The sequence below is a fragment of the Thamnophis elegans genome, chromosome 16, assembly GCF_009769535.1.
Source record: "Thamnophis elegans isolate rThaEle1 chromosome 16, rThaEle1.pri, whole genome shotgun sequence".
Lineage (NCBI taxonomy): Eukaryota > Metazoa > Chordata > Lepidosauria > Squamata > Colubridae > Thamnophis > Thamnophis elegans.
Genome location: NC_045556.1, coordinates 27,830,265 through 27,856,772, shown reverse-complemented (window position 1 = coordinate 27,856,772; position 26,508 = coordinate 27,830,265). Strand labels below are relative to the sequence as shown.

General features: G+C 44.6%; 1 protein-coding gene and 1 long non-coding RNA gene across 2 annotated transcripts; one reads left to right on the top strand and one right to left on the bottom strand.

Moving 5' to 3' along the window:
- Positions 1–4,139: 4,139 nt before the first annotated feature.
- Positions 4,140–26,508, top strand: LOC116519066. Its single transcript, XR_004256610.1, has 2 exons — positions 4,140–5,476; positions 25,765–26,508. It is a non-coding gene; the product is annotated as an uncharacterized LOC116519066 (long non-coding RNA).
- LOC116519065 (gastrula zinc finger protein XlCGF26.1-like) lies at positions 9,735–12,015 on the bottom strand. Its single transcript, XM_032232731.1, has 2 exons — positions 11,919–12,015; positions 9,735–11,774 (listed from the first exon to the last, which is right to left on the bottom strand). Exons 1-2 carry the CDS (start codon positions 11,925–11,927, stop codon positions 9,876–9,878), a joined length of 1,908 nt encoding a protein of 635 aa, XP_032088622.1. The 5' UTR covers positions 11,928–12,015; the 3' UTR covers positions 9,735–9,875.

Below are 26,508 nucleotides of genomic sequence, written 5' to 3'. Positions count from 1 at the left end.
GAAGAAAGTGAAGTCACATTCCTCTGCATTTCTTTCTCGCCAAATATCTCTCAATTCAAAATCATCCATAATGTCAAAGAAAGATTTGGGTAACTTTGCTCGCATCTTGGTATTTAGGCGGGAAATCTTCTTATCTTTCTTAGTGTCTATCACTCCATTCCAGTCACCCAATAGTATACAGGAACTATAGTCCCATTGTACTAATTTAGCATGAAGATTTCTATAGAATCTATCTTGCTGTTGATTGGGAGCATAAATTCCCAAAAGTAATGTCTTTTTCCCTTCTAAGATTAAGTCTAAAGCAATATATCTTCCGAAGGGATCTGCTTCTATTAATTCAGCTTTCATGTCTTTTCTTAAGTATACAACTATACCATTCTTCTTTTCCATAGCAGAAGCTACAAAATGTTGACCAAGTTTTGAGTTGATCAAATATTTTTGATCAGTTGACTTGATATGAGTTTCTTGCAAACAAATTACATCGTTCTTAAACTGTTTGAGATAATGAAATATTTTCTTCCTCTTCTGTGGAGAGTTCAGTCCGTTAACATTCCATGTTAAAATCTTAGTTGTCATCTTTGGTTGGTTGAAGCATTTTTAGAGCTTCCTGCACGGCCTGTTTAACCTTAGGTCTAGCTCCTCCCATTGCTTCCAGATTTGTTGTTGTAGATCCTTGATCGATGGCCGATGATTGTTGATGCTGTTGCTTTTTAGCTTGTTTCTCCATACGTCTAGTAGTCATGCGGCTAGGTCTTGGTTCCATAGCACCTTGCACTTCTAGAGAAGAGAGATGCTCCATCTTGTCTGGTGGTTGTGTAGTTTGCTGTCTATCCTGTCCTTCTTGTGGTCTTTCTCTAGGTCCAGATGGTGCAGGGTGTCCGGCCTTCAATATATTATAATAAAAATCTCGGGCTTTCCATACAGCGTTGAGGCGGTATCTTTGCTTATCAAATGTAATTATGATGCCAAATGGTGCATCCCATCTATACTGTATCTGACGATTTCTGAGTTCTTCGACCAAAAAAGCGTAGTCTCTCCTGGCTCTTAACATTTGAGGTGGTATCTCTTTCAAAACAGTCAGGTCTTGACCGCCAATTTGAAGCTTAGTGTTATAAGATGCTTGCAGTACCATATTTCTAAACTCTCTTGTAGTAAGAGAGGGAGGAGCTTGCTGGCTTCCTGGGAGGAGCTTGCTGGTGGAGGCAGCAAAAAATCAGCTGCCTCCGAATTCCTGGCTACGTACCTGTTTAGAGGATCTTCCATCTGACGTCTTATCAGGTTTTCTTATCCTTCAGGCAAGAAGGAAAGAAGAAACTGTTTTGCTGGCAAATGCTCTTCGATTTTTGCAGCTTTTGTGCTTGCAAGGAAAGGGGGGCTAGCCCAAGGCAGAACGGCTGTCCGTGCTGGGAACTTCAAACTGCCTTGTGCAGGGACAAAGTAAGTCTCCCCCACTCTGCTCAAAGTTTTGTTTGATTTAATCTTATCACGAGCTGAATCCGTTTACTGCGTGGACAATAATTGTTTATCAACATTTTAGCTTCTTTTCTTTTTCTCCTCCGAAAAATTATTTACTTAGAGGCTTTTAAAATGGCGCCGAGCAGGCTGGTTTCTCCGGTAATAACGAACACTTTCTGCTAATCCTCACAAGAATTCAAAACAAAAGAGATTGCTTATCACTTGTTTTGGTTTCACAATAGAAGAATTTTACTCCTTCATTAACCTTGCTTATTTGGAAGTTAAATGGTGATGAATCTGCTGAATGGTCTTGTTACAATGTTTACTCACTGAAAGTTTTGCCTAGCCTTAAACTTCAAAATAAAAGCCTCTTTATTTAAAGCTGCATATTTAGGCAATAGAGTTTTATTAACTGCAGGCAGATAAATTTTGAAACGGCCTCAAAACCAAATATTAACTTGAAGTCGTCACCTTCTACTTCCAGGGGCACATCCTCAGTGCCTGGCACAAAGCTGCAGCCTCCGCTTCCTACGCCCCCTGCTGGGGATGTGTTAACGAAAGAATTTTTCCTGAGTAATCTAAGCGAGGCTCTTAATGCACAGACAATTAAAATGGAAGATAAATTTAGAGATAATAGAGAGGAGAGAAAAGAGGAAATAAAAGAAATGAAAGAAGAAATTAAAAGTGAAATAAAGGACTTAAACAGGAGCTGTATGAGAAATTTGAGGCTAAGGTTGATAAAATTAGAGACGACATGCTGAGTCTTGTAACTGTATTAACAGAACATATTTCTGGAGTGGAAGATACTCTAGAGGTTCTTAATGATGCCAATGCTAACTTGACATTGAAAACAGAGGTGGTGGAACAAAAAGTGGAAAATGCAGAAAAAGAAATTATTATGATACAGTACCGACAAATGGAGTTCGCATTAAGAGTAAGGGGGCTGCGTGCGGAGAAACAGGAGAACCTGAAACAGACCCTATCGGAAGCTTTTGACCGCCTGATGGGAAGACCAGGGACCAATCAAGATTGGCGAATTGACAAAGCTTACCGCGTTAACTCCTGGCTGGCAAAGCAGAAGCAGCTTCCTCGAGACATCGGGGGTCTCTGTCTTTGAAGCAGGAGGGAGGGGAAGCAGCAGGGAGAGTAGCCCTCCATGCCATCCTTGCAGCCAGCAGAAATAGGGAAGCCAAGGGAGACATATTTGCTCCAGGCCGTTCACAGGGAAGGAGGTGAACTAGGCCATTGCCTGAAAGGACTCGGTGGGACCAGAGACCCCATTCACACAACACGCCTCCCACTCCTGGCTTTGCACATCCTGAGCCCCAACTGGGTTCACAGGCTGACTGCAAGGAAAGTTTACCTGACACCAGCCAAGCTGAGCAGGCCATGCAAATGCAGCCATGGGGGCTTCCCTTCCCGGGGGTCGCATCTGGTGGGAAAACACCTGGGGAGCCATCAGAAGAGCCCTTCTCCCCCAGGTGTGTCTCTTCCTTTGCAGGAGACCATCATGGTTTCTCCGTTTCCCCAGTAATCACCCCTGCGAGGTAGGCAGCCCCTCAACTGCAAAAACAACAACCACGGTTACTATTGGTTCAGCTTTACTATTGGTTTCAGCTTCAGGAGAAGGATCATTTTACCAATTACTTTATTCTTATGGTTTGTTAAGTGATTGCGCTATTCTCTCTTGCCTCAATCGTTTAACTGGGATCACATTACCAATTATTTAAAAATTATTTTGTGTCATCGCATGTTTTCTTTGAAGGGCTGCAACTCTTGCAAATTGTGCCAGGGATGTGAGTTCAGTTGTATTCAGTGTACATTCCTATATCTCCCTCACAAATTATAGATATAAAGAATTGTTTTTCTCCTTTGCTCCCTGTAATTATTACTATCCTGCACTGGATACGTTGGTTCCTCTGGAAAACGTTGAACATCAGCCCACAGATGTCCTATACAACCAGCATCCCACCCATCTCCCTTCCCCCAGCAAAAATAACCACTTGAAAAACGGTCTAAAACAGGAGAAAACTGAGGCACAGTCTAAGAAAGCAAGTTGATTCACAGCAAGTTATATTGTGTGATCCTTTGGCCTCCCATTAAGGCTTCATCACTAATTTAAAATGGCATTTTAACAGGCAGTCTCCCCTGTTTTCCTTCTTGACTAAGGCTGTTTATTCTGTATGTGAGAACTTGCTTTTTCAGGAACTACACAACAGAGTATTCTGAGTTTCTTTCAATCAATCTGCAACTTTCAAGAAACACCCCAACCCAGCTGGGAAAGACTAATGTAGCCCATACATTTGTCCCTTGTGGAATGTTATCTAGAATTAATGTCTTCTGTTCTGTCTTCTGTTCTTTAAACTTCATGAGCAATCAGTGTATTTTATCCTTTCATCATTTCTTTACTAACCCAGTATCTATATACCGTTTGACACCCCCCCCCCCCAATAAATGTTTGCTTGGCTTGGATTATTTGATGATCTGCATTTTCAGATGGACAAAGAATCCCCTTTGCTCCTTCCTCTCAATGTCTCTCAAATGCAGGTAATCAATATATATATATATATATATATATATATATATATATATATATATATATATATATATATATATATATATATATATATATATATATATATATATATATGCTATATAAACTATAGAAAACTTGGTGTCTGGGTTTGGAGATTAAGACTTGATTAAAAATAATCAAATAATGAAAAGCAAGAGAAAAAAAGCTGGGTGCCCTCAGTTTCACCCTGCTTCCCTGTAAGAAGGGCCCAAATGGGCATTTTCGCCCTTGCAATACAACTCTGATAAATTGGCTGCAAATAGAGGGATGATTTCCCAGACTTCGGGAGTCCTTCTGAAGACTAACTTACCTCTTGGAGGGCATCTTCACTCTGACAACTGGCAGTTTAGCCTGCATGGATGAGGTCATAGAGCCATCAGAATTCCAATGGAGTCGACAGGTGGCTTCCAAAGCTCACCTGTTCCATCCTTTCTACACATACCAATGCTAGGCAAATGCCTTTAGTGGGTGATCAAACCAATAACTAAAGCTGCCCATCTCATCAATTCCAGGAGGAGAAATGAAAATGGCAAGCAAAGCCAGGATGAGGGTGCAAGAGCCACATTAACTGCATGGGGCAGCATTGAAATGAGCATTGTACTAAAAGAACCCTCGCATGGGAAAAGGTGTCACGAGTCTCCTAAGCGTCCTGATGATTTTCATCAACTGAAACTTTATAGCGAGTACAATCAAAAAAGTCCTTTATTATTCAGCCTGAGAAAGTCCCTTCTCGGACAGCTGAAAAGCTAGAAGTATCTAGAAACTTTCTATATTACAAGATTATGATAAAAATATAAAAGTTACAAGGAAGTACAAGAAACTCATTAGGGAACGCATAAATTGAATTGCTAACAAGAGAGCAAAGGTAACACTGGATCAGGTTGGACGCAAAGGGGAGGGAAAAGGGTGAGTTGCCTTATGAATAATCAAGAGGACAGTTTATTGTCGGTATGGAAGGATGGAGTGTGCCAAAAAGTACAGAAGAGGCGAGAGTCTTTTTTTTCAATGGAAGAATTAACCAAGAACTCCCTAATTTCCAAGCGTATAGAAAGACCTGAGGGCACAATGGAAATTGGTAAGTTTCCTCAGAACCTTCTGGTAGCAACCCCTGAATTGTAAGATACAAATGTTTCTTTTAAGACCAAAAACAGAGGATCTATCATTCCTGTGGGATTGATATTTGGAAATGTTATGGGTGCTTTAGCACTGCCGTGATGCCATAAACATCATGGTATTTTCCAGAGGTCAATGGAAAAGGCAGCTAGAAGTCTAAAGTGGATCATAACTGCTGATGCTCTCTGCCAACTTCCTAAGAGTGAGAACGATTAATCCGTAGAATGGCTTGCCTTCAGAAGCTGTGGATGCTCCATCTGTGAAGGCTTTTAAGAAGAGACTGAACTTGTCTGGAATGGTAAAGGGGCCGTGATGGTAAACCTAATGCCATAGGTAGCATGGGGAGCCGTATTTGCCGGCACGGCCCCCTTCAACTCTGAAAGAAAAGCCTAGAGGGCAAAAAACAGCCCAATAGGCCAACCAGAAGTTCGTTCTTCTGGTTGGCCATTTTGGCCTGTTTTTCACCCTTCCCAGGCTCTGGAGGCTTTCCTGAGGCCTAGGGAGGATGAAAATGGCTTCCCCCGGCCCCCTCCCCAGGATTCAAGAAAGCATTCAGAGCCTGTTGAGGGCAAAAATCCCTCCCTGCATGGAGGTTGTGTGCGCATGCACAGGTGTCACACCTTTAAAAAACAGTTAGCCATCACTGGTATAGGGCCAAAAGATTAGAGCACAAAACCTCCAAGATCCCTTCCAATTATTGTTCTTTTTATTGTGTTGCTGTGCATGTACACCCAGAGTTTCTGCACTGGAGACATATTCCTTGCTAATTACACTCAATGAAATAAAATATTTTAGTTTTATTATCATGATCATGATTACCACATAGCTTTTATGTACAATTATGCAATTATGCTTGGATTATTTGATGATCTTCATTTTCAGATGGACAAAGAATCCTCTTTGCTCCTCTCAGTCTCTCAAATTCAGGTAATCAAGTTCTATAGTAATCTTGGTGCCTGAGTTTGGAGAGGAAGAGTTGATTTAAAAGGATCAGAGATGAAAAGCAATAGAAAAAGAGCTGGTCTTCGGGAGTCCTTCTGAAGACTAACTTACCTCTTGGAGGGCATCTTCACTCTGACAACTGGCTTTTTAGCCTGCATGGATGAGGTCATAAAGCCATAAGAATTCCAATGGAGATGACAGGTGGCTTCCAAAGCTCACCTGCTCCACCTTTTCTACTCAAACCAATACTAGGCAAATGTCTTTAGTGGGTGACCAAACCGATGACTAAAGCTGCCCAACTCTCATTTTTGCACAAAAGGCATATTTTTGGATATAGAAAGCCTCTGACAAGGGAAGCTCCACTCATTAATGTAGCTCTGGATGAACTTCCCATCGCATTCCTTTTGTGCTGCCATGCTGTTGTGTTCCATCGTCCCAGGTGAGCTTCCTCCATTATTTCTGCTTAGGTGATAACCTTTTTCTGAACCCCAAAGTATTATTAGATGGTGCCGAGTTTAAAGATGGGGAGAGAATTTTTCTCCTCAAATTGTGAACTGGATTGAATTAATGGCTGGACGATTGTGTTGATCTCCTTTTGGGTCAGACAGCCTACAATTCCGGGCACAGCAGCACTGGCTTTAGGCCGGGCAGAGGGAGGACTGGACCCTGTGTCAGAGCAGCTCTCAACTGCAGCCCTTGGACAGGGATCTGGCAAGCATCTCGTCCACAGCTGCCCAGTTGGGAATCCAATATTTCTGAACTACTGACAGATTAACACCCAGACTAGTACAAGGCCTCTAGAGCCTTCCCAAAGTCTATAAAAATCTGTGTAATTTAAACCATTGTTTCCTAGACCATCTTCTGGAGCAAAGAAAATTTCAGAAAGAACTAGAAGGGACCTTGGAGGTCTTCTATCCCAGCCCCTTGCTCAAGCAGGAGAGCCCAGACCATCTCAGGCAAGTGACTGTCAAGTGTCTTCTTAAAAACCTCCCCTGGCCCCCTCGCCAGGATTCAGGAAAGCCTTCAGAGGCTGTTGAAAGCAAAAATCCCTCCCCGCATGGAGGTTGCGCGCGCATGTATAGGTGGGTGGGCATACACCATTCTTATGGTATTGCTGTGAATGTACACCCAGAGCTTCTGCACTGGAGACATATTCCTTGCATATCTAATTACATGTGACCAAATAAAATATTTAATTTGATCTGTAGTTTTATTACTATGATCATGATTATCTCATAGTTTTTATGTATAATGAATTTATGCACCGAAGACAGATTCCTTGTGTGTCCAATCAGACTTGGCCAATAAAAAACTCTCCTCCCCTCTACTCTCAATTACTCAGACATGTATCATGATTGAAGGTCTTTCCACACTCAGGTACCGTAAGTATATATATATATACCTCGATTTACAACTACAATTCAGCCGCAAATTTTTCTCTCTATATATATATGTAGAAAAATTTGCGGCTGAATTGTAGTTGTAAATCCAGGGCTACCTACAAATGCCTGGATTGTGGTAAGTGATTCACTTCACAGCAATCCCTTAATTCACATCAAAGAATCCACAGAGAAGAACCCGTATAAACCCATTGAATGAGTAGCACTTCCTTCGATATCAAAGGATTCACATTTTTATATATACATGCATCATGACTGAAGGTCTTTCCACACTCAGGCAATATATATATATTCTTTGGATTCTTTGATGTGAATTAAGGGATTGCTGTGAAGTGAATCACTTACCACAATCCAGGCATTTGTAGGCAGCCCTCGATTTACTACTACAATTCAGCTGCAAATTTTTCTTTATAAGTGAAACATTGAAGTGGATTTTACCACCTTTCTTGCCAGTTACATAAATTACTCCAAATGTAACAGCGTTAAGTGAATATGGTTTTCCCATTGTCTTTGCTTGCAGGAAGGTCACAAAAGTTGACATGACCCCGGAACACTGCAACTGTCCCAAAAAGGAGTCAGTTTAAAATTTCAACAAATACCTCCCCAAAATGCTGGAAATGTGATTCGGTACATGGAACATATTATCATTTATGATAGACCTGTGAAGAGGCAAAAAAATTCTGGAAAAGGATCAAAAATTGGCTGGAGGAAATAACAAGGGTTTAATTAGATTGGAAACCTGAAGTTTTTCTATTAGGAATTATGTCGGTGAAATACAAAACAGAAATACAATATCTAATACTGCATATACTTACAGCAGCAAGGATCGCTTTTGCCCAGAAGTGGAAAAACAAACTAACCCCAAATGAAGATGAAATAATAAGAAAAATTATGGACTGTGCCGAAATGGATAAATTAACGAAAGAAATACAGGAAAAGGAGCTGAGATGGTGCAGTGGTTAAATGCAGCACTGCAGGCTACTTCAGCTGACTGCAGTTCTGCTGTTCAAATCTCACCGGCTCAAGGTCGACTCAGCCTTCCATCCTTCCGAGGTGGGTAAAATGAGGACCCAGATTGTTGGGGGCAATATGCTGACTCTGTAAACTGCTTAGAGAGGGCTGAAAGCCCTATGAAGCGATATATAAGTCTAACGGCTATTGTTATTGCTATAAGAATCAGAATTCTACCAAATATGGGATAATTGGTATAGATGGATGAAGCAAAGAAATAAAAAGCAATGAAAGAATAGAACAACACTCAAAAATAATAGTTATGAATAAAACAAGGGGGTCATGATTGGTGAAATCAAATCAGGACGATAGCTGGCATATAGACTGTAGAATGATAGAGAAAAAAGGAAATGATATGAAACAAAATGGGCTTGTGGAAATACCATCCCCAAATGAACATAAACTGGGATTTGAAAGAGACACCTATAACAATAGAAAAAGAAAGGAAGGGAAGGAGGAAGGAAAGGAGGGGAGGAAGGTAGAGAATGGAGGGACGAAGGAATGGAAAAGAGTGGAGGGTGGAAGAGAGAGAAAGAGAAGGAGAGGAAGAAAAAGTGTGGAGGAGAGGTAGGGGAAGAAGAAAGAGGTAAGGAGAGGTGGGTGGAAGGGAGAGAAAGAGAAGGAGAGGAGGGAGGAAGAGAGAGAAAGAAGGAGAGAGGGTAGGAAGGAGAAGAGGGTAGGAGTAGGGGAGAGGTAAGGGAAGGAAGAAGGGGAAGTAGAGGAAGGAAGGAAGGGAGGGAGAAAAGAAAAGAAAGAGAAAATAAGGTGGTATCATAGCAGGTGCGAAGATGGTAAACAAAGCATTTCAAACTATACCTTATAACCTTTTAAATGGAATAATAATAATATAAGAATGGCAAAGAAAAAGAACCTATATACCTATAACTGTACATAAGAGAATAAATGACAGTAAAAATATAAACCACAATATAGGTAAATAATATTTGGTCATAAGTAGCTAAGTATAAATAAATAAAGAATTGTACATAAAAATGGATAACGAATAAGGAGATTATGAACGCAAGATAGAAATGTACAGAAGGGAAAACACTATCTGCAAAGAAACCGATTCGGAACTTCTGTATGATATTCGATGGAACATATTGTTCCTATGTTGTTTTTAACTCATGTGTTTGTTTCTGTTGATGTGCTTGTGTGTTTAAAATAAAAATTTATAAAAAGAAAAAAAAAGGAGTCAGTTTACAAGCGTCTGAATTTTGATCAAGTGACGTCAGTGTGAAAAACAGCCATAAGCCACTCTCTTCAGAGCCATTGTAACTTTGAACAATCACTAAATGAACTGCTGTAAGTTGGGGACTGACGGTATCTAGTTATTCTCCCATGTGGATTCTTTGATGTTTATAAAGACTTCCGCTCTCCTAGAAACTCTTTCCACGCTCCAGGAATTTATGAGGTTTTTCTCCTGTGTGGCGCCTTTGATGTTGATAAAGGTTGCTCCTCCAATTGAAGCTCTTTCCACACTCCAGGCATTTAAGTGGTTTTTCTCCTGAGTGGATCCTTTGATGTGTATAAAGGCTGCTCTTCTGACTGAAGCTCTTTCCACACTCCAGGCATTTATGAAGTTTTTCTCCTGTGTGGATCCACTCATGTGTATAAAGATGGTTCCTGTTACTGAAGCTCTTTCCACACTCCAGACATTTGTGAGGTTTTTCTCCTGTGTGGATCATTTGATGTTGATAAAGGTTGCCCTTCCGTCTGAAGCTCTTTCCACACTCCAGGCATATATGAGGTTTTTCTCCTGTGTGGATCTTTTGATGTATATAAAGGCTGTCCCTCCGACTGAAGCACTTTCCACATTCCAGGCATTTATGAGGTTTCCGTCCTGTGTGGATCTTTTGATGTGTATAAAGGTTGCTCCTCTGACTGAAGCTCTTTCCACACTCCAGGCATATATAGGGTTTTTCTCCTGTGTGTATGTTTTGATGTTGATAAAGGTTGCTCCTCTGACTGAAGCTCTTTCCACACTCCAAACATGTATGAGGTTTTTCTCCTCTATGGATCCTTTGATGTTTATTAAGGCTGCTGCTATGATCAAAGCTCTTTCCACACTCCAGACATGTATGAGGTTTTTCTCCTGTGTGGATCCTTTGATGTTGATAAAGCTTGCTCCTCTGACAGAAGCTCTTTCCACATTCTAGGCATGTATGTTTTCCTCCTGTGTGGATCCTTTGATGTTCATTAAGGTGGCTCTTCTGACTGAAGCTCTTTAAACACTCCAGGCATTGAAATGGTTTCTCTCCGGTGTGTATTCTTGCATGTTGGGTAAGTTTTGATCTCTGCCTGAAGCTCTTTCCACACTCCAGGCATTTATGAGGTTTTTCACCTGTGTGTATCCTTTGATGTACATAAAGGCTGCGACTTTGACTGAAGCTCTTTCCACACTCCAGGCATTCATGAGGTTTTTCTCCTGTGTGGATCCTTTGATGTTGATAAAGGCTGCTCCTGTGACTGAAGCTCTTTCCACACTCCAGGCATTTATGAGGTTTCTCTCCTGTGTGGATCTTGTGATGTCTATAAAGGTTGCTCTTCTGACTGAAGCTCTTTCCACATTCCAGGCATATATGAGATTTTTCTCCTGTGTGAATCCCTTGATGTTTATAAAGGTTGGCCCTTATACTGAAGCTCTTTCCACACACCAGACATGTGTGAGGTTTTTCTCCTGTGTGGATCCTTTGATGTTGATAAAGGTTGCTCCTCTGACTGAAGCTCTTTCCACACTCAAGACATGTATGAGGTTTTTCTCCTGTGTGGATCCTTTGATGTTGATAAAGGTTGCCCCTCCCACTGAAGCTCTTTCCACACTCAAGACATGTATGAGGTTTTTCTCCTGTGTGGATCCTTTCATGTGTATAAAGGCTGCTGCTATGACTGAAGCTCTTTCCACACTCAAAGCATTTATATGGGTTTCCAAATGAGTGGATTTTTAGATGGTTCTCAAGATGGTCGTTTTTGTTGAAGGACTTTTCACATTCCGGGCACTGATATTTCCTTTCTTCCTCCTGGATCCTTTGGGGATTCCGGGGTCTTCCGAAGGAGCCTCCGCCCTCCAGGACCGTATCGGAGTCTGCGCCCGTTTCCACCTCCCCACATCGCCCTCCAGGCAGCGGCCTTTCCCGGGGTCTCCCTGGGCTCATCCCTCCTGCAGTCCCGGAGCCTTCCGGCCTTTCCCCGCCGTCTTCCTGAGAAGCTGCGCCGCGATCTCCTACTCCCAGGCGGCGCTTCCTTCCTTCCTTCCCCCGCCGGGCTCCTCCGTCCTCCTGCAGAGGGGGAGAGAGAGAGAGGGGGGGTGTCACAGTACCGCCCGCTTCCCGTCAGGAGAGGCCCAGGCCGAAGCCTCCGCAGCCTTCGGACGCATAAGAGACTCTCCCAGACTGCAACTCCCAGCATCCCCTGCGCCAAACCTGCATCATCCGGGCTCCTCTGTCGCCGTTTCAGGCAGCTCCCTCGTTTCCCGTTTCTTTTCCGGAAGTGGAGGCTTCACGCCCTTTTTTTTTTCCAGAGGTTCCGCCCCTAAGAGTCATCCTGCCAATCTCCAGAGAGACCAATCGGCTTCCGTTTTCCTTCAAGCCAGAGAGCCCCTGTGCAGTGCCGAGGATTGCTTTCCTTCCGTTCGGAGGTGAAGCGGAGATCTCCATTTGACCTTGGAGATACCGGGGTCTCTCCCTAGGCAGGGTGGGGTGGCAATCTGGGGTGGGGGCTCCTCCCTGCAGCTCCTAAGCCCCCAAAGCCCCCTTTGCAAATATGCCGGGGCCGCAGAATCCCCTCCAGGACCCTCGCCTTAATATGTGGACACTCAGCCTCTTCTGGCCTCCAGGAAGGCCCCTTGCAGCCCATCCCCCATCTCCCCCCACTCGCCCCCTCCCTCCCCAGGAAGAGGGGCCCGGGACTGGAGGGCCCCCACCGCCTTGGGGGGCTTTTCCTGGTTGATGCGTCGCCCCAAAGGCTGGAGGGGCTCCTGGTCCTTCTGCTCTCTTGCACTGCAGCTCCTCCTCGGCTGGGAGGCAATCCTGATGGAGCCCCTCCATAAGTCTTTAACCCTGTCAACCATCTCCCCAATTGCAACTTTCAAGATTTGACTTCATTTTAATGTTTTTGTTTTTGCAGGAAATCCCTGAGGTGTCTGAGGCTGGAGCCCAGTGAGGTCCGGAAGGCCTTTTTTTAGACCTGTGGAGGAAGTTCCCCTGTGAGCTAACCCAATAAGAACAACTGAGCTGGAAAAGGCCTTAGAGGTCTTCTAGTCCAACCTCCTTCTCAAGCAGGAGATCTTATCCCAAAAGTGCTTTGGGATCTTATCCCAAAAGTGCTTTTTAACCCTGTCAACCATCTCCCCAATGGCAACTTTCAAGGTTTGACTTCATTTTAATGTTCTTGTTTTTGCAGGAAATCCCTGTGGTGTCCGAGGCGTTTTTAGACCTCTGGAGGAAGTTCCCCTGTCAGCTAACAGAGTAAGAACAAGCGAGCTGGAAGGGGCCTTGGAGGCTTTCTAGTTCAACCCCCTTCTCAAGCAGGAGATCTTATCCCACAGGTACTTTTTCAAGAGGCAGATGGACTTCATTTGCTTTTTTTTTAAAGACGTTTCACTTCTCATCCAAGAAGCTTCCTCCGTTCTTTCATACCAAAGAAGCTTCTTGGATGACAAGCAAAACACCTTCAAAGGAAAACCAGAAAGTCCAGCTGCCTCTTGAAAAATCACCTTTGGGACAACCAGGACGTGGATGACGGAGAATCTCCATAGACATTCAGGATATTCCCAGACAAGTAGGAATATGCTGTGTTTGGAGGAGCTGGCAGAGTCTTCATTGGCTTCTATCTTATTTTTCTCCTTTTATTAAAGCGTGTCCTTGTGTAAATGTCATACATGCATCCATCCCCCACACTTGAAATAAGGTATTCAATTCTGGAGGCCTGAAAAGCTAAAACCTGGGAGATTGAGGGTTGGTCAGTTTGGGGGATGTGGGCCAAGAGTTTCTCCATCATTCTCTGCCCCTGTTTTCAAGCCATGAGCCTTGACTGGGGCCAGAAATGCGGAAGCAGTTGGGAGGACTGGCTTGCAAAGGCCATAAGGACTCCTGACAGCTCTTCACGTGTAAGGGGGGTTCACATGAAACACCCCTTGGTTCTTGGCGAGACAGGCCCACGAGTGGAAGAAGGCATGGAAATCCATACACTTGGGACAATGGAAGAAGCCCTGCAAGGAGATGCTGCCGCCGAAGTGCAGGAAATCTCGCCCCACTTTCCTGCAGATCGTCCTTTCAGAGAGGAGTTTCACCAGGAGGAAGGCGACACAAATGCCGCCTTCAGCCACCTTCGTCCTGGTGAAACTCCTCTTTGAAAGGACGATCTGCAGGTGTGTGTGTGTGTGTAGATTTCCTGCACTTCGGCAGCAGCATATCTTCGCAGGTATTCCGATGTCCCAAATGTATGGATTTTAATGCCTACAAAAGGTCGCTTCTCACCTGCATATTCACTTTGAAGGCTCGAAAGGGAGAGTTTTTGCAAATGGCTTGAAAAATGGGAAGGGAGATATTCCTGCCTCCCCCCCGTTCTGAAGGTCAGCACAGACTGAGAACAGGATAAGAGACAGAATCCCCCCTCCCTATTTTCAAGAGGTTTGAAAATTTGAAATTTCCATTTCGAGCCTTCAGCATATTCCAGGACTGAAGGCAGGCGGGAGGGAGGATTTTGTCTCTTATCCTGTTTTTAGTCTGTTACCTTCAGAACAAGGGGAGAGGCAGGAATAGCCCCCTCCATATTTTCAAACGGTTTGCAAAAACGTTCCATGTCGAACCTTCAGCATATTGCAGGATTGAAGGCTTAGAATGAAGCATTTTTGCGAACGGCTTGAAAATGGGGAGATTTTCCTTCCTCTTACCCTGTTCTGAAGCTCAGCAGACTCAGAACAGGATAAGAGGCAAACTCCCCCCCTCCCTTTTCCTGGCAATCATTCTTTCCGTGGGAATCTCATCGCAGACGCACATACCCCAAATGCTCTATCCAAAGCCTTCTCTGTGTCTGTAGAGAGCGACCAAGGAAAGGATGTTGTGTATGTGTGTGTGAGAAAGAGATCCCTAACCCCCCCCCCTCCCCAGGAAGCCACATCCCTCCAGTAACCTGCTTTCCTGCTCCATCCTCCACTACCAGGTGCAGGGCAAGAAAAGTAGTTAGTTTACTTCCAACTTAACGAGATCATTTTTTTTTTTTTTTTTGCGAGGACTTGGAAGATATTTTCTGGTATTTTTTTTTTAACCATAGGCACAGTGTCTACTTTTCTCGTCCTGCACGTGGAGCGGAGAATGGAGCTAGAAAGCAAGTTAGTGAAGAGATGTGGCTGCCTTGGAGGGGGAGTGTGTGTGTGTGTGTGTGTGTTTGTTCGTTCTGCCAGGAACAGCCCCCCGCCCCCAGCAGGCAAGCAGGGCAGGCAAAGGCCAGGATGCAAAGAGAACTTGCAGATGGTGGGATGGAGAGGGTGGGGCTGATGTGCTTGCTGCTTCCTGCACTGGAAAAATAATAGTCCCATCCCCTCTAATAAGCCCAAGGCCATATTTCGTGGGTCAAAAAAATATAAGCTTTACTATTGGTTTCAGCTTCAGTAGAAGGACCATTTCACTATTTCCTTTATTCTTATGGTATGTTCAGTGTTTTCCCTATTCTCTCTTACCTCAATAGTTTAACTGGCCTCACATCACCAATTATTTAAAAATTGTTTTGTGTCATCGCATGTTTTCTTTGGTCGGCTGTGACCAGGGGGGCTTTTGCCCAGGTTCGCCTGGGGCACCAGTTGCGGCCCTGTCTGGACCAGGAGGCACTTCATACAGTCATTCACGTCCTCGTCACCTCAAGAAAGGATTACTGTAACGCACTCTACATGGGGCTACCCATGAAGAGTGTCCGAAGACTACAGCTGGTCCAGAATGCAGCCGCGCGAGCGATAATGGGTGTACACCCATGTTATACCTATCCTCTGAGCTGCACTGGCTTCCCATTGGTCTCCGGACCCGCTTCAAGGTGCTAGTCGTTACTTTTAAAGCCCTACATGGTATTGGACCTGGCTACCTGAGAGACCGCTTCCTGCCGTTTACCTCCCAATGACCAATAAGATTGCACAAGTTGGGCATCGTCCGGGTGCCGTTGACCGGACAATGCTGGCTGGCCACTCCCCCGTGGGAGGGCCTTCTCTGTAGCTGCACCGGCCTTGTGGAACGAACTACCTGCCGAGATCCGGACCCTCACCACTCTCCCGGCCTTCCGTAAAGCAACCAAGACCTGGCTGTTCCGGCAGGCCTGGGACTGTTGAGTATTTCCAGCCCCACTTGATGGAATGGATGTTGTATTGTTTTTAATTCTGTATTTTTAAATATTTTAAATATTTTTAAATATTTTAAATGCTTTTATTTTTATTTGTTGTGAGCCGCCCAGAGTCCCTAGCCTAGGGAGTGGGCGGCATACCAGTCCTATTAATAAATAAATAAATAATAAATAAGCGCTGCAACTCTTGCAAATTGTGCAAGGGATGTGAGTTCAATTGTATTCAGTATACATTCCTATATCTCCCTCGCAAATGTAATTCAGCCACTCAATAGTGCTGTATTTCAATGTATCTCTCAGCAGGGTTGGTCTACACCCCTCTGCCTCCTTTTCCTGGAAGAATCCACTGGCATCTCGGCCTTCTATCTTGCCTGGAACACATCTGTCCCAACACAGCTGGTAGGCAAGAAGGCAAGGAAGGCAGATGTGTGGGTTGCAGTGTCCAAAGCTGCTTCCTTCCTGGTAGTTTCCTATTACCAGATTCAACCCTTCCCTCCAAAAAGCTTTTTGATGCAGCTTTATTTTGTTTCATATAAGCAACTTGGTTTCCTTATTAATGCTGATAGCTTAACAATGCATTGTTTGTTTCAGAGAACAGAAATCCCTGACAAGTGACTTATAAACATTATGGTTGACTGTGTTGGTGGCTCAGAGAAGGCTTGGCCTACGCTCCATCTCTGGGCAACCTTTCATTTGGGAAGAGAGAAATGCTACTTCTATATAAATCTCTCTGGTTGATTCCCTACACTACCTCTCACAGTCCCCCATCAGAGAGCAAAAGTCCTCCCAAACACAAGGAACCAGGAATAGTAATAATTTTAGATATAAAGAATTGATTTTCCCCTTTGCTCCCTATAATTATTAGTATCCTGCACTGGGTATGTTGGTTCCTTTGGAAAACGTTGAACATCCTCCTACAGATGTCCTATACAACCAGCATCCCTCCCATCTCCCTTCCCCCAGCAAGAAAACTCCTTAAGGAAAGGCCTAGAAGAGAGGAGAAAACTGAGGCAAAGCCTAAGAAAGCAAGTTGATTGATCCCTTTGCCTCCCATTTTAGGCTTCATCACTAATTTAAAATGGCATTTTAACATGCAGTATCCCGTTTTTTGCATGTTTTCCTCCTTGACTAAGGCTCTTTATTCCATATCAGAGAATTTGTTTTTTCAGGAACTATACAACAGAGTATTCTGAGTTTCTTTGAATCCAGTTTGCTCACAGTTTCACCCTGCTTCCCTCTAAGGGACCAAATGGGCATTTTCGCCCTTGCAATACAACTCTGATAAATTGGCTGAATATAGAGGGATGATTTCCCAGACTCCAGGAGTCCTTCTGAAGACTAACTTACCTCTTGGAGGGCATCTTCACTCTGACAACTGGCAGTTTAGCCTGCATGGATGAGGTCATAGAGCCATCAGAATTCCAATGGAGTTGACAGCTGACTACCAAAGCTCACCTGTTCCATCCTTTCTACACATACCAATGCTAGGCAAATGCCTTTAGTGGGTGATCAAACCAATAACTAAAGCTGCCCATCTCATCAATTCCAGGAGGAGAAATGAAAATGGCAAGCAAAGCCAGGATGAGGGGGCAGTAGAGCCACATTAACTGCATGGGGCAGCATTGAAATGAGCATTGTACTAAAAGAATCCTTGCATGGGAAAAGGTGTCACGAGTCTCCTAAGCGTCTGTTGCGAAAAATACGATTTTCCTCAATTGAAACTTCTAGCGAGTACAATCAAAAAAGTCCTTTATTATTCAGCCTGAGAAAGTCCCTTATCCGATAGTTGAAAAGCTAGAAATATCTAGAAACTTTCTATATTACAAGATTATGATAAAAATATAAAAGTTAAAAGGAAGTACAAGAAACTCATTATGGAACGCATAAGTTGAATTGCTAACAAGAGAGCAAAGGTAACACTGGATAATGTTGGAGGCAAAGGGGAGAGAAAAGGGTGAATTGGCTCATGAATAATCAAGAGGACAGTTTAAAAAATGCCCTCTACAGGAGGGGAGAGAACCAGGTGCCTCATCTACATAAGGAACTTTTTGGCTTTTAACCCTTGCTTAGCTCTGCTCGAGTGATCATAAAGTCAGACTAAATGAGGCACCTCTTTCTCCTGCCACTTCCTGTAGAGGGAACTTCTTTTAGAGGCTTTTTTACACAGTTAAGTACTAAGCAGAGTCATATATGGTGACTCTGGCAGCAAGTAGCTCAGCCTTTTTCCTTTTACATTTTCTTTCTTTTCATGATGACAGTGGTGAGGCCCTGCCTCCCCTGACTGCACGTCCCTGTGTTCAGCTGTTTTTGCCCTCCCCAGGTTTCAGGAAGGCTTGGAGAGAGTGAAAAACAGGCCCTGTAGGCCAATTAGTTTGTTCTTCCAGTTGGGTCTATTTTTCACCCTCCCTGGGCTCTGGAGGCTTTCCTGAGGCCTAGGGAGGGTGAAAATGGCATTCCCTGGCTCCCCCCACCCCCAAACTTCAAGAAAGCCTTCAGAGCCTGTTGAGGGCAAATGTCCCTTCCCGCATGGAGGGTCACATCAGCGTGTGGGCACACACCTTTAGAAAAAGGTTAGCTATCATTGGTATAGGGCCAAAAGTTTGGAAGGCCTCCAGGATTCCTTTCAATTATTGTTGTTTTTGTTGTGTTGCTGTGCATGTACACCGAGAGCATCTGCACTGGAGACATATTTCTTGCATGTCTAATTACACTTGACCAAATAAAATATTTAATTTAAAATGTAGTTTTATTACTATGATCATGATTATCACATAGCTTTTATATACAATGAGTTTATGCACCAAAGACAGATTCCTTGTGTGTCCAATCACACTTGGCCAATAAAGAATTCTACTCTACTCTCAAATACTCAGACATACATATATATATTTTTTAATGTGAATCCTTTTATATCGAAGGAAGCGCTACTCATTCAATGGGTTTATACGGATACTTCTCCTCTGTGGATTCTTTGATGTGAATTAAGGGATTGCTGTGAAGTGAATCACTTGTCACAAACCAGGCATTTGCAGACAGTCCTCGATTTACAACTACAATTCAGCCACAAATTTTTCTTTCTAAGTGAAACATTGAAGTGAATTTTATGACCTTTCTTGCCAGTTATGTAAATCACTCCAACTGTAACAGCGTTAAGTGAATTTGGTTTTCCCATTGACTTTGCTTGCAGGAAGGTCACAAAAGGTGACATGACCCCGGAACACTTCAACCGTCATAAAAAGGAGTCAGTTTATAAGCGTCTGAATTTTGATCAAGTGACGTCAGTGTGAAAAACAGCCATTAAGCCACTCTCTTCAAAGCTATTGTAACTATGAACAGTCATCAAATGAACTGCTATAAGTCGAGGACTGACTGTATCTGGTTATTTTCCCATGTGGATTCCTTGATTGTTATAAGGACTTCCGCTGTCCTAGAAACTCCATACTTCAGGCCATGATATGATTTCTTTTCCTGTGTGAAGCATTTGATGTCTATACAGAGAACCTCTCCTACTGAAGCTCTTTCCACACTCAGAGCATCTATAGGGTTTTTCTCCTGAGTGGATCCTTTGATGTCTATAAAGCAGTGTTTCTCAACCTTGACAACTTGAAGTCCTGTGGACTTCAAGTTGTCAAAGTTGAGAAACACTGCTATAAAGGCTGCTGCTATGACTGAAGCTCTTTCCACACTCCAGGCAGTGATATGGTTTTTCTCCTGTGTGGATCCTTTTATGTCTATTGAAGCTTCTGTGACCACCAAAGGTCCTTCCACACTCCAGGCATTTATGAGGTTTTTCTCCCGTGTGGATTAATAGATGTGTATAAAGAGTGCTCGTCTGACGGAAGCTTTTTCCGCACTCAAAGCATTTATAAGGTTTTTCTCCTGTGTGGATTCTTTGGTGGCTTTTAAGAAGGTCTTTTGTTCTGAAGGATTTTTCACATTGTGGGCATTGATATTTTTTCCCGTGACCGCCTGTCACGGTCGTTCCCTGCCTGCTCCTCCGTCAGACTAGGCCTCTGGCTCCCAGGCCTCCTTTCCCCGAGTTTATCTCCGACTGCAATTCCCAGAATTCATTGCGCCAAACCTGCATCATCCGGTGTCCTCTGTCCTCGTTGCCCGTTTCTTTTCCGGAAGTGGAGACTTCACACCCTTTTTTCTGCAGAAGTTCCGCCTGTTCCTTTGAACGGACCGCCCAAGAAGTTCTCCTGCCAATCGCTTGCCTCTCCAGAGCGTCCAATCGGCTTCCGCCTTCCTTCAAGCCAGAGGGCGCCTGCGCAGTGCAGATGATTGCTTTCCTTCAGTCCGAGGGTGCGGTGGAGGCCTCCCTTTGATCTTGGAGGTGCCTTTCCCCCTCCCCTTTGTCCCCCCCCCCACCCGGGGTCTCCTCCTAGGCAAGGCGGGGGGCAATCTGGGGGGGGGGCTCCTCCCAGCAGCTCCTGGGCCCCCAAAGCCCCCTTTGCAAATATGCCGGGGGGGGGGAGAGAATCCCCTCCAGGACCCCCCCCCCCTTAATATGTGGACCCTCAGCCTCTTCTGGCCTCCAGGAAGGCCCCTTGCAGCTCTCCCACAGCTTCCCCCCACTCGCCCCCTCCCTCCCCAGGAAGAGGGGCCCGGGGCTGGAGGGCCCCCACCACCTTGAGGGGGCTTTTCCTGGTTGATGCATCGCCCCAAAGGCTGGAGGGGCTCCTGGTCCTGATGCTCTGTTGCACTGCACCTCCTCCTCTGCTGGGAGGCGATCCTGATGGAGCCCCTCCATAAGTCTTTAACCTTAAACGTCAACCATCTCTTAGGTGACCAGATTTTCAGATTGGTAAAGGGGGACACCATTGATGGGGGGAGGGGGGGGCTTGATTAAAAAATTTATATTTTATCAAAAGGTCACCCCAAGACACTGAAACCATCATAAATACGAATCTGTTGCCAAACAAAATTTTGATCAGATAACCATGAGGATGCTGCAATGGTTGCTAAGTGTGAAAAATGGTCGCAACGGTTGCTAAGTGAAAAATGGTAATCAGTCACTTTTTTCAATGCCATTGTAACTTTGGTCACTAAATGTTTTCCCCCTCCTCGAGACACCACACTTCTTCCTTCCTTCATTCCTCTTGCTTATCTACCTTCACCTTATCCGTCTTCTGCTCTTTTCCTCTCTTCTTTCCTTTCTCCTTCCATCCTCTCTTCTTTCCTCAGTCACTCCCTTCCTCCTTTTCTCTTCCTTCCTCCTTCCATTCTTTCATCTTCAGCTTGCCTATCTACCTTCTCTGTCTTTCCATCTCTCTCTTCCTCTTCGCTTCTGTTCCTCCTTCCATCCTTTCACCTTCCCTCCTTCCTATTTCTTCCTTCTGCCTATCTACCTTCACCTTCTCTGTCTTTCTGCTCTTTCCCTGTCTTCCCCTTTCCTCCCTCCCTCCCTTCTTTCCTTTCTAGTTCCATCTTTTCTTCGTTCCTCCCTCCCTCCCTTTTTCTTTCTTTCTTCCTTCCTTCTTCCTCTTGCCTATCAACTTCATCCTCTTTGTCTTTCTGCTCTTTCCCTCTCTTCCCCTTCTCTTCCTACCTCCTTCCCTCTTTTCTCCCTCCCTTCTTCTTTTTCTTCCTTCCTTTCTTCTTCCATTTTCCTCCTTCTCCTTCCTCCTTCCTTCTATTCTTTCTCCTTCCATCCATCTTTTCTCCTTCCATCTTCTCCCCCTCCCCTTCTTCTTTTCCTTCCCCCCTCCCTCCCTCCCTCCTTCCCACTCTCTCCTTGGGAGGGGACAAAACCCAAGGGCTAACGGGGTTGGGGGTGGGGGGGCAGCAGAGACCAAATAAAGTCAGAAGATCTTATTAAAACTTTCCTATTTGTTGGATCGCATTGCTGCAAACCTATAAACCAAATCAGGGGAACATTTTGCAACCGAGGGTGCTGCAAAGGGGGGAGGGAGGCAGCCCTGCCGTTTCCCCAGTTTTGCAAGGAATGAGAAACGGTGCTTTAATCCGAAGCAAAGGATGACTGCAATCGGAACTGCAGACAGGGAAAGAAAGAAAGATCCTTGTAGCACAAAACCCACCTTTGCATGGTTGTGAGAACATAGGTAAAACAAAAAAAAAGCACAGCGTCCCTCCGTCCTCTGAATGGGACTCAGTGTGACTCCGATTTGAATACAAGAAAATGGAGCCGGGCGGGGAGATAAGCACCTTCATTTGCATTCTCTGCGACCATGATGCTTTGCGAGGAACAATCCCCGGTGCTCCCCGTGACTTTTTGCAGATTTTTCCTTTCGTGCTTAAAAAAAAAATCGTGACTTTTTAAAAATGCCACAGAATGAGCTGTCAGCCTGACAAAATGCAATCCCTTCCTTCGTCCTCCTCCTCCTCTGTCACTAACAGCTGGGGGCTCAGAAATCAGAGCAAAAAGCCAGTCCTCCATCTCTTCCCTCTTCCTGGATTCACTCCAAAGTTTTTTTTTTAAATACATATTTTTTATTTCCATTTTCATAACATACAATCACATGTATACTATACATAGCCAGTATCATATAGTAATAAATCAACGCCCCCCCCAAAAGATAAAAGCCCATTGTTAGCTCTTCTGCTCTCCATGCACCTCTTTCTTCTACCTCTCTCCTACTTCCTATCTTCCTTCCCTCATCCTTTCCTGCTCTACTTCCCCTTCCCTTCTCCTCTCTCTACATTCCACTCCTCCTTATCCTCACCCTCCACATCTCCCCCCCTTACCCTCTCTCCTATCCCATCTTTCTCTCTACATTCCGCTCCTCCTTATCCTCCTCATCTTCCCCACTTACCCTTTCCTCTCCCTCTCTTCCCATCTCCCTTCTGTTTCCCACTCTTCCTCTCATTGGTATATTTCCGCTTCTGAGCCAACTCCAATCCATGTTGTACTTCCATAACAATATACTTAACATATCGTAGTTTTAAAGAAAAAACAAGAGAAAACAGTATACATGTGCAATCATATTACCTTAGAATTTAACATCCCTCGTCAAACCTCCCTCCCTCCTACCCTCCCCCCCAGCTCCCCCCCTCCAGCCTTCCCTCCCCCAACTTCCCAGAACCCATACACGGTATAAATCTTTAACAAAAACAGTCTAAAATATATTGGGGGGAAAAAAAGAATAGAAAAATTGATAACTTCTTTACATCGAGCTTAGCTCCTCCTTGCGAAACTAACTTTAAACAATTTATATCAGTCCTGATGTTAATCATAAGCTATCTGGAATTTCTTAGTCCCGTATTTATTTTGAATATAATCAATCCGTTTTTCCCCATCTCATTTATCCATATTTACTTTGTATATAATCAATCCATTTTACCTAGTCTCATTTATTTCTCTTGTTTAATTGGTGCTTACGATATGTAGGTATTTTAGCCATCTCGGCTAAATTTGTGACTTTCAGTGTCCTTTCTTGGATTATAGGCAAGTCTTCCTTCTTCCAGTATTGCGCCACTGACAACCTAACTATAGTTATTAAGTGCAAAGTCAAGTTAATCTCTACAGCTGTACATTCAGTCCATAGATGTACCCTTATTCATATTAAAAACAAAGTATTCTGCTAACAATTTTTACATTCATTAATATATTTCACATGTCTGAATAAATTTTCATTCAATCTCCCAACCCCTTCTTGATTGCGTCACCCCTCCCAACTCCATCCAAACTGGGTTATGAACTGATGAAACTCTGGCACATCTTTATCTTTTTCACCCTAGAAAACAAATCATTGGTAATTAGTTGATTGTTGTATTTTTAGTTGTTGACCCATTCGTCTACAGAAGGAAAAGGCTTTTTGACTGGGCAGCTCAACATGATTAAGGCCATTCTGCTCCTCCTTTGCGCTTCTTGCCCATGGGCATGTGTTGCCCTCTTCTCTAGCCGCCTGGTTAAAAAGGAGGAGCCCATCCAGGAAGATGAGGAGCACGAGGGGGATCCCTGCCCCCGCGGATGGGCTCCGGACTAGCGGAGCCTCCCCTTCCTCCTTTTTAACCAGGCAATCTTTTTAACCAGGCGAACTTTGGCTGCTGCATAAGCCCACGGGCATGCGCTGCCCTCTTTTCTCTGATAGCTGCCTGGTTAAAAAGGAGGAGGAGGCTCCGCTGGTCCGGAGCCCATCTGCGGGGGAAGGGATCCCCTTGCGTTCCTCGTCTTCCTGAATGGGCTCCGGACCAGCGGAGCCGCCTCCTCCTTTTAACTAGGCGGCTATCAGAGAGAAGAAGGTAGGGTGGCTCCGTGGCCTTGTGCAGCACCCGAATTCTCGCCTCCTGTTCTTCGGCTCTTGCACAATCCCAAGGGCACGCGCTGCCCGGTTTGCTGAATCCGGCGCGGCTTCAGAGAAAGAAGGCGTGCGAGAAAGCCCCCCCCCCCAATCTCCGCTGCCTGAACGTTTGAATGAAGGAGGCTGCAGGTTCCTTTGTCCTCGGCTATGCGATTTTCTTTCATTTTCTGCTGCCCGAACGAGTGAATGAGGCAGAGGGAGAATGAAAGGAGATTGCGTTCCTTCTGTCGCCCCGTTGCTCAGAAAAGCAACTCTGGGAAGGTCCTTTGGTGGCGGCAGGCGTCCTAGAACCTGCCTGCTAGCAAAGGACCTTCCCAAAGTTGCTTTTCTGAGCAACGAGGAGACAGAAGGGACAAAATACCAGACGCCAGGACGGGTATACAGGGCTGGGGGCGGAGCAGGTTTACCTCTGGGTCCGGTCACAAAAATCGGGACTTTTTAAGAACGCCCCGGGATGTGGGACAAATTGTGCGAAATCGTGACTGTCCTGCCAAAATCTGGTCACCTTAACCATCTCCCAATGGCAACTTTCAAGGTTTGACTTCATTTCAATGTTCTTGTTTTTGCAGGAAATACCTGAGGCGATCTGAGGCTGGAGCCCAGTGAGGTCCGGAAGGCGTTTTTAGACCTGTGGAGGAAGTTCCCCTGTCAGCAACCCAATAAGAACAACTGAGCTGGAAGGGGCCTTAGAGGTCTTCTAGTCCAACCCCCTTCTCAAGCAGGAAATCTTATCCCAAAAGTGTTTTTTCAAGAGGCAGATGGACTTTATTTGCTTTACTTTGAAGATGTTTCATCCAAGAAGCTTCCTCCGTTCTTTCGTACCAAAGAAGCTTCTTGGATGACAAGCGAAACACCTTCAAAGGAAAACCAGAAAGTCCAGCTGCCCCTTGAAAAATCACCTTTGGGACAACCATGATGTGGATGACGGAGAATCTCCATAGCCATTCGGGACATTCCCAGACAAGAAGGAATATGCTGTGTTTGGAGGAGCTGGCAGAGTCTTCATTGGCTTCTATGTTATTTTTCTCCTTTTATTAAAGCGTGTCCTTGTGTAAATGTCATATATGCATCCATTCCCCACACTTGAAATAAGGTATTCAATTCTCGAGTGCGAGAAGCTGAAGCCTGAGGGCTAGAGGGGTGACCAGTTTGAGGGATGGGGGCCAACAGCTTCTCCTTCATCATTCTCTGCCCCCGTTTTCAGGCCATGAGACTTGACTAGGGTCAGAATTATGAAATCAACGGCAAGAGTGGCTTGCAAAGGTGATAAGGACTCTCACAGTTCCCCATCAAAGAGCAAAAGCTCTCCCAAACACAAGGATCCAGGAATAGTAATAATTTTAGATACATTCTCCCCCCCCCCTTTGATCTCTATAATTAGTATCCTGCCTTGACTACAGTGGTGCCAAGTTTAAGGGCGGAGAATTTTTCTCCTCAAATTTCATACTACTGAATACATATAAAGATCATTTCCAGAGGTCAATGGGAAAGCCAGCTGGAAGTCTAAAGTGGATCATAACTGCTGATGCTCTGTCAACTTTCTAAGAGTGAGAATGATTAATCGTTCGAATGGCTTGCCTTCAGAGGCTGTGGGTGCTCCATCTGTGGAGGCTTTTAAGAAGAGACTGAACTTGTCTGGAATGGTAAAGGGGCCGTGATGGTAAACCTAATGCCATAGGTAGCATGCGGAGCCGTATTTGCCGGCACGGCCCCCTTCACCTCTGGTGCCCATTATGATTTTCGGCCTTCCACAGGGGCGGGGGGAGGCCGTTTTCGGCCTCCACAGGCCTCAGAAAAGCCTAGAGGGCAAAAAACAGCCCAATAAGCCAACCAGAAGTTCATTCTTCTGGTTGGCCATTTCGGCCTGTTTTTCATCCTTCCCAGGCTCTGGAGGCTTTCCTGAGGCCTAGGGAGGATGAAAATGGCTTCCCCCGGGCCCCTCCCCAGGATTCAAGAAAGCATTCAGAGCCTGTTGAGGGCAAAAATCCCTCCCTGCGTGGATGTTGTGCGCGCATGTACAGGGGTCACAACTTTAAAAAACAGCTAGCTATCACTGGTATAGGGCCAAAAGATTAGAACACAAAACCTCCAAGATCCCTTCCAATTACTGTTGTTTTCATTGTGTTGCTGTGCATGTACACCCAGAGCTTCTGCACTGTAGACATGTTCCTTGCGTGTCTAATTACACTTAATGGAATAAAATATTTAATTTCATTTGTAGTTTTATTATCATGATCATGATTATCACATAGCTTTTATGTACAATTATGCACCGAAGACAGATTCCTTGTGTGTCCAATCACACTTGGCCAATAAAAAACTCTACTCTCCTCTACTCTCAATTACTCAGACATGTATCATGACGGAAGGTCTTTCCACATTCAAGCAAGTTTACAGGTTTTTTAAAATGTGAATCCTTTGA